This window comes from Neltuma alba, unplaced genomic scaffold (assembly GCF_004799145.2).
Source record: "Neltuma alba isolate B1F8T4 unplaced genomic scaffold, ASM479914v2 tig00012187_pilon, whole genome shotgun sequence".
NCBI lineage: Eukaryota > Viridiplantae > Streptophyta > Magnoliopsida > Fabales > Fabaceae > Neltuma > Neltuma alba.
Genome location: NW_021636728.1, coordinates 188,400 through 197,274, shown reverse-complemented (window position 1 = coordinate 197,274; position 8,875 = coordinate 188,400). Strand labels below are relative to the sequence as shown.

At 30.3% G+C, this 8,875-nt stretch overlaps 1 protein-coding gene across 1 annotated transcript; it reads left to right on the top strand.

Moving 5' to 3' along the window:
- Positions 1 to 4,474: 4,474 nt before the first annotated feature.
- On the top strand, positions 4,475 to 8,491 carry LOC114724417 (probable polygalacturonase At3g15720). Its single transcript, XM_028910765.1, has 7 exons — positions 4,475 to 4,597; positions 5,195 to 5,332; positions 5,646 to 5,828; positions 6,348 to 6,555; positions 7,269 to 7,347; positions 7,511 to 7,619; positions 8,147 to 8,491. The coding sequence occupies exons 1-7, from the start codon at positions 4,475 to 4,477 to the stop codon at positions 8,489 to 8,491; spliced, it is 1,185 nt and encodes a 394-aa protein (XP_028766598.1).
- The last annotated feature ends 384 nt before the right edge of the window (positions 8,492 to 8,875 follow it).

Here is an 8,875-nt window from a genome sequence, read left to right as displayed (position 1 = left end):
GCCTTTGTCTTCATGAGTTCAGATTGATTCAGGGGCATTTCAGTCTTTTTGGCGAATTATCCAAATTCCATATTGATACCCCATGCCCATTTTGTCATTTCAGTAATTACATGCCTATTTTATCATTTCAGAATTCAACAGTCATTTTCTTGTCATTTTCCCTTTTTTTCCATACTGTTTATAGCATATCAGTTAAAAAAAACTGAGATTTTTCTAACCCCATATGATGTGGAGGTGTGGCTTCCGATGTATTGTTGAAATATTAGGTATTTATGGTGAAATTAAGTCTTATCAAGAACAAGTGAGAATAGAGCTATGGAGCTGTCCCGCCTCCTGATTGCTGCAACCCTATCATAGTTGTTGAAAGGGATTTTAAAAAAAAGAGAGAGAATTGTATAACTACAAAAAGTCTGAATAATAAATTAAAAATTATTGTTTTTTATTTTGAAACTAGTCATTATATGTTGCTGAGTTGATTTTGTGATTTTTTTTAATAGGATTTTGTTATAATTCTCCCTTAAAAACAACAAAAATTCTTTATAATTGATATTGCGACAAATTTTATGGCATATTTAAGGTGGAATATTTTTCATCACAAATTCTTGATTTTGTTGTTTAATGCTCACCCATGTGTACCACTTGAATACATTGATTGTTCTGTATACTCATGAACCTCTTTTATTGGGTAAAGAAATTATGAATAAGCATCTGCCTTTTTAATCATTAATATATTTAATCTTGTAGTTCATTGGATGAATAACATATCCATAAATTTGTCCATCCAACAACTCAATAGAACGGGTCAAAGTTGGGCGTTGATAAACATATTAATGAAGTATGAATTTCACTTCTTCCAAGTTTATGATTCATAGGATATGATTGGCTACATGTAAGGTCTCTATGCCAAACACAAATAGTATACTCCCTCCGATTCAAAATATAAACTAAACTTTATTTATTACGTTTATTAAGAAACTAATTAAAATCAATTTAAAACAATAAATACGTAAGGCATATGTTTATTTTTCCTAATATACTCTTATTAATGAATAGAATAAGTAAAATATATAATAAATGAATTAAAGAAGATAGAGAATATGAGGGGTAAAATTGAAAAATTTTTATTAAATATTTAGACAAAAGTAAATGTTATCTTATAAAAAAAACTAATCCATTTAAAAAAAAAATTTAGCTTATATTTTGAACCGGATGGAGTATTTCAAAAAAGCCCATTCAGGTAACTTAACTTGGCTTTGTAAATATTATTTTAATTTTAATATTACTTAACATCCTAAATTAATTTTTGATGCAATTTTGTTGTTAAAGTATTTTCTTAATAGCACTTAACACTGTAATATTGATTTTTGGGACCTCCCCGGGGGTTATTTTTCCCTCTATATTTTTCTTTCATTCTAAACTAAGATTTAAGGTATTTTCTTAGTAGTAATATAAACTATTTTTCCATCACTCATAAGATGAAAAAATATCTTTCATTTTATCTTTAGTAAAGAATAGCTAGTTTCCTTGTTTTCCGACGTATAAAAAAAAAAACTATTTTTCCTCTAATTTTAATATCAAAATAAGATAATAAAAAATGAGAGAAAAAGAGACAAAATATAGTTTAGGATGCTTACTGTTATTCAAAATAATATTTAAGAACGAAATTGTACTAAAAAATTATTTTAGAATTTGGAATCTTACTGAAAAATACTCTAAAATGTTAAATACATTTTAATGGGCCATTTGCTAAATATACCTTTCGAACGTATCAAACTTTATATTATTTATATTTTATACTTTTATTATTTAGCACGTGCAATTTTATATTATTTATACATTTTTCTAACAATTTTAGTTTTACAAATAGACTTATAATCTGTATGAATTTGCATGCATGTCTTTTCATTTCGAATTAAGGTAAAGAGGGAATGAATGTCCTTTTGAGATGGGAATTCCAGATACATAACTATAAGAAAATTTTCAATTTATACTTTTTTTTTACATCATGAATGGAAAAAGACAACCAACACAAAAGAGACAGCGGACAAAATGAAGAAATATATTTGCCAATTAGGATTGTTCCAATTGATAAGAAGTCGGCTAATAATTCACAAGATCGTGAGTTCGAATCCTCTTTCTAATGTGAGAACTTTATTAATGAGCGATCTGCAAATATATCAAAAAGTGCTTTTTGGACTAGAGGCATGTTTTGACTCTCACTTAAACCTTTTGTTAAGAAAGAAGGAAGAAATATATAGAGTGTGATTGAAGAACTTGACGAAAGTATTATCCTTCTAAAAAATATCACTCTATTCTCTATTATAAGTCATTTGTATCCCAAACCTGCAAACCAAGAAATACATTAAATTAACCAATTTTTTTTCATATTTACCCTTATTAAAGGTTGAGAGAGAGAGGGGAGGAGGGGATGGATGGCATAGGAAATGAAAAGTTGAGAGAGGTGGAGAGAGAGATTAATTTTTTTTAATTAAATTAATAGGGGTAAAATTGGAAAAAGTTTATTAATTATACTACAAGTGACTTATATTTTGAAACAAACTTTTAGAGTACAAGTGACCTATAATAAGGAACAAAGTGATATTCCTATTTATGTGGAAAGAGTATCAAGGAGATAATAAAAATTATTAAATAAAGAGAATGATACTTCAGGAAATAAAATAACAAATATATTAAGTACTAAAATAAGTAATTAATGGGAGTAAAATAGAAGACTAACCAACAAAATTAGAAACATCTTGCAAAATGTTTCTTATAAATAGAAACAAGATACAGATGGTAATTGTTTCTTACGGAAAGAGATGGAGAGAGTACTAGTTTTGATCCTTAAAATTTGGTCCCATTTTAGTTTTGGTTTACAAAATTTGAAACAGTAATTTTGGGTTTTAAAACCTTGTTTCAGGAAAAAAAAAACAATGTTGGAATGAAAAATATAGTTTCGGAAATCAAATATCTTTAGGCAAAACAAAATAAAGTGAAATTTCAGGTACTAAAATTATTGGTTTCAAATCTTAAGACGCAAATGAGGTGAAATTTTATGCTGTTAATTTGAGAATTCTTAGAAATCATCACCAATAATTCTGGTTTGATGGATAAAACCAGCTTTTAATTGATTAATCACAATAATTATGCCATTGGAATTGGAGATGATCATGCTAATAATTTGGATGTGCTGCATTAACTAGAAGCATTAGAGATGGTGAAGTCAAAGAGAAGGATGAATTAATATTTAATGAGGATAATATTAAAAATTATTTAAATTTAATGCTTTTAACTATTTTTATTAGTAAGTGTGAATTAGTTAAGAGTTTTATAATAATTAGCAAAGGGATTATTTAACTTATAGTGAAAAAAAAAACTCATGCATTTATCAAATCAAAGCACGGTTTAAACTTAGAGAAAAAAAAAAAGTTTATAGAAAGCTTAAAAAATTATACACACCCTTTTTTATATCGTTCTTCTAATCCTTTTAAATGTATAGTATGTTATTGCATCAGATCTCAGTCCAATTTTTTTTTTTTTTAATTTATGTTGCATTAATCATGCCTAGGTTTAGGGGCATTAGAATTATATTGTTCACATACATGCAAGGAAGAAACATAAAATGCATAGAAATAGATAAATGGGACTAAATTCATGCACTTAATCAATATCATTAGTAATATTACTCGCTTATGTTCATTCCTGAATTGAAGGAAATAAAATGGTTGACTTGTGAATACATTGAACACAAGGCTAATAAGGTAAACATATAAATGTTATAGTTGAGAGTGTATGTAAACATTATTTGCACCTCGAATGTGAAAATATTTATCTATAAATATAATGAACTAAATAAATATTTCTATTCTACTGTAAAATTTATCTATTTAATTATTTATTTTGTAAGGTGATAATCGATATATTTTATCTTTTGGTTTTTTGGTAAAAATGTTTGTCCATTTTGTTTAAATTTTTATTATGCGTATAGATTTTGATACTCGTGTAATGTGGGCGCCTTTTTTCCTAGTTATATACATAATCAGCAGATTATATAATAGACAAATAGTAATTAAATATTAATTATGAATTTATTTTTCCAATCATAGGAGGACAACATATTTATGATTAATAAATACGTTGAAATTAATACATAGTGTTGACTTCTGAATTTTTCATCAGAATGTGTAAACTTCTATTTTTAAAGAATTCAAATATGGGAATACCGTCATCTGGGATGAAAGATTGAAGCAAAAATTAAATGCATGGGAGTATTAATAATAGGAGAAATAAACGAAAATCCAAAAATAGCCCAAGTAATTAATTATATGTGTCTCCTCCAGACTATATAAGCCCAGGTGGTTCTCTTACTTGAGCACACAAACCAACCATACAAGTAAAAATTATATCATTCTATTGGCTTTCTCCTTTCTACGCTTAGTCAGTTAAGTAAAAAGTCTTGTGTGTTCAGTTGTAAATGAATATGCAAGGCTTATTTGCTATCCTCTTCCTGTGCTTTGTTACTTCTTCACAAGCTGATCCTATTTTTGACGTCCTCAAGTATGGTGCTTCGGGGAATGGACAAACTGATGATTCACAAGTAAGTATGCAAATATCACAACTTTTTCCTTCATTGCACTGAGTCTATATGTTATTAGAGAGAGTTTATCCTGAAAGACTAGCCTACTGAATAGGAGAACCTCTTGAACTTGTAAGCCCCTCACTTTTCTTATAAGGCTTCTCAATATGACACTCATAACAATGCATTTGAGAGCCAATGTTCTTGACAGCTTCACTTCATAATACTTCACCCAATCTTTTGCCAGTCAGTACCCTCTATGAATAACTTTCTTTTTAAATATCTACCTCAATGAAACATCAAAGTTACAAGTACAAGTCTAAATAAATAGTTCATTCTAAAAGACTAGTCTACAGGGTACTGATTGGCAACGAAACTTACACGTTAAACCCCACTTTTCTTGTGAGATTCTCCTATTCAAAACTCATAACAGTCTAAGTATGTTGTTGTTTATTATTTTGAAATTTAACTGCATCTCATTTATCAAATTTCCTGCAATGAATCAGAATATAAAGATAAGTAAACTTTTTTTTTTTTACTGCCACTATCTTGATTAATTAATTGTGTCCTGTGGGGTTAACGTTACTAATTTTGGTGCATTTGGAAATCTGTGGAAAGGCTTTTATTAAAGCATGGAAAGATGTTTGTAAAGCAACAAAGGGCTATCCAACCCTTCTGGTGCCAAAGGGAAGAACGTTTGTGCTGCAGCCCATGGTTTTCCAAGGTCCTTGCAAGGCTCCATCCATTAATTTTAAGGTAAGTCCATTCAATAATTAAACTTTCTCTTGTTCTACTTCTTGTAATCATATGTCTTTTACCTTGATGGACCATATGATTCCTTTTACTTCTGATCTCAACAGACACACACACACACACAAGAATGTAAATGATATTTTGTATTCATAAGATTACAGGCACTTCTTCAGTTCCTATTACAAAGCACATTTCATGAGGAGTGAGTGGTCTTTATTTATTTTAAGTTATGAAGTGAGGTATTAATTATATTTTTCTAAAATTTCATATATTTAAAATTTGATACAATTTTTCATGATTTTATATGGGTTGGCAGATTCAAGGAACTATAAGGGCTCCAAGAGGCATCAGTTCTTGGAAATGGCCGAGCAGTGATAGAAACACATGGCTTCAATTTGAATACATAAAACGACTTGTCGTGGATGGCAGAGGAGTTTTTGATGGACAAGGTGCACCATGGTGGGACTGTTTCAAAAAGTCCAAATGTCACAGACCACGTGTAAGTTCAAATCCGACTCGCTGAATATTTCAAATTACAATTAAAAATATTATATATTTTTCTTAATAATTAAATTCTATTTAAAACTTTTGATAAATCCAGTTTTTTTTTTTTTTGGGTAAAGAAAGGAGTTATACTATATCTGAAACTTGTGGATAAAGCAACTTTCATCCTCCCTCCAATTCTATATATAAGATACAGTTTTTGAGAGACATGATCTTATCTATAAAATACACTCAAGGAATTTGCAAAATTTTAATCAATTTTTTACATTTTAGGCCTATTGATTACATATTATATCACTATATTAGTTAATCAAACACGTTTTCCTACTCATTCTCTTTCTCTCTCCATAAATAGAGGACTTTTCAAAATATATTTTTAAACATTTATTACATTTAACCAATTCTGATAGACTTTTTAATCTAAGTATTTTGATTATTTGCATCTTATATGTATAGGATCAAAGGGAGCATATTTTTATTCATTATTGATTATGAACGTGAGTAATTGGTGCAGGCTATATCATTTCACGCGTGTGAGGGGCTTAAGGTTAACAGAGTGAATGCCATTAACAGCCCAGCAGGTCACATATGCTTAAGTAGTTGCAATAGCTCTGTTGTCTCCAACATCCACCTTCGTGCTCCTAAGGATAGCCCTAACACTGATGGCCTTGGAATCACCGAGTCATCCCAGGTCACAATCCGAGATTCTACCATGGAAGTTGGTAACAAACTAACTGATCACTTTTCTTAAGCAAGAAAGCATTAATTATTTTCATTTTAAAAAAAAATCATCACAATGCTCGAGATATTTCTCTTTAGAAGTAGGAGGATCCATGTGGAGAGAAAAAGGGAAGAAATTGATAGGCTCCATATCTCAAATTGGACCCACAAAGCCTCTCTTTTTCTTTTTCTACTTGGACTGCAAGTTCATCCGGATCATCTCAGTATTACACTCCCTCTGTTTTCTTTGAGTCCCATCTTCACCGTAAAAAATAAAAAAAAGAATAGACTGGGTTTTTTTTAATTATTATTAAAATATTTTCTAAATTAGAATTTTTTTCTATTTTTATTATATTGCAATTGTAAACTATTTAGGTCAAATTTTAAGATTTTAAATTTATTTTTTATAAAATATTTTTAAGAATGATTGCTTAAAATATTAAATAATAACCAATCATTAATGATGGAGATGGGATTCTGAGAGAATGGGATATGAAAGGATCTGAATTTAGAAAGAATCCAGGCTTGTAACAATTATTTGATATCGAATCTCACTAATAATAGCAATTCTAGATTCGAAAACACTAAGTTCTGGAAGGAGAAAAAATTTCCACTTCAAAAAATAGAGCCTCTTCTACTTACCCAAGTCATATTTGATTCTCATTTGGGTCTTCTGATTATTCCTGCACATCATTCTGTTCCACTTTTCCTGAAGGTGATGACTGCGTGGCCATTAACGGAGGTTCCTACATGAACATTAGTGGCATCTTCTGCGGACCTGGTCATGGCATAAGGTGATCTCACATCATAATCCTTCTTTTCATTCATTAAAAAGAAAATATATATATATATATATATATATATATCCATGCTTGGAAGCTATGAAATTTAAATGTGTTCAATAAATTATCTATGAAAGTCTTTGTGATATTTGCTTGTATGAACATATATATTTAGCATTGGTAGCCTGGGAAGTGGTGGAAGCTACGGCGCAGTGGAAGAAGTCCATGTCAGAAATTGCACCTTCACCGGATCTTCAAATGGAGCAAGAATCAAGACTTGGGAGGTAAAACACACATACACCAGAAATGAGTAAAATAAAAAGATTTCTAACTGCATCACAACGATGATTCAGTATTAAAAAGATAAGAAGTTAAAATCTAATCTGCTCAGATTAGATTAGACTCTCTCTGCTGATAAGCCACTAAGACCGAAGGTTTAACGTGAACTTTAAAAAATAATCCCCAAAATCTTTAAGATAAATATGTGGGCATCAGCTGTGTCTTTTCCAAAAAAAGAGTTTGGAAATTCTAATTTAAAAAAGAAAAATTTAGAGAGAAGCTCAAGAAAAGAATTTAAGAAAAGTTCACTTAATCATGTTCAAAACTAACTATAAGCACATGAAGTTTAGAAAGAAATTTACAAGAGGATTGAGAACACACACACACACAGGAAGAAAGACCCATTAATCATTTAGATTCTGTTTTGTAATCTTATTTCTCACCTTTTCTCTGATTGAATTCCTTAATCTACTTAATCCAAACAATGTTTACTTAATTATTAACATTTTCATTCAATCATGTTCATAACCAGGGAGGATTTGGGTATGTTAGAAAAGTCACATTTGAGGACATAATACTGGAAGATGTTCAGTACCCAGTGCTCATTGACCAACACTACACTGCTTATACTGCAGCTGACAACAAAAAGGCTATAAAAATCAGTGACATTACATATAGGAATTTCCGAGGAACTTCAACTTTAGAGGAAGCAGTCAAATTGATGTGTGATAATGCCGTAGGATGCACCAACCTTCTGTTGGACGAGATCAAAATTACATCTTCTGATCCTAAAATGAAGACCAAGGCCACCTGCTTGAACGCTCATGGCAAAAGTTCTGCCTCCAACATTCCCCAAGTTTCATGCCTTCTAAAGTGACCCGCTCCTTTAAGGCTCATTTTGAACTTAATTTCTTTAGAACATAGAAATTGTAGGCCATTTTGCTGATGAATAGTAAGAGCTTGGAGCCTTAACTCTTAAAGATATCACTCCTGTTTGCCAGCAGATTAGCAGCCACCTAAACCCAGTCACATGCGCCTCTGTCAGTCATGAGTCATAACATAAGGAAATTGCATTTGAAAAAGCCTATGACAGATATAACAATTTTCAGCAAATGATGATTCAGATAGGACGACCAATCCTGATCTATCTTATGAAACAAACCATTAAGATATGACCGAGAGAGGCACGTGAAATACACGTACCTTTTAGACCAAATTCATTAATGTTTACGCTAAATAAATTACCTTGCAGTATCCTTTC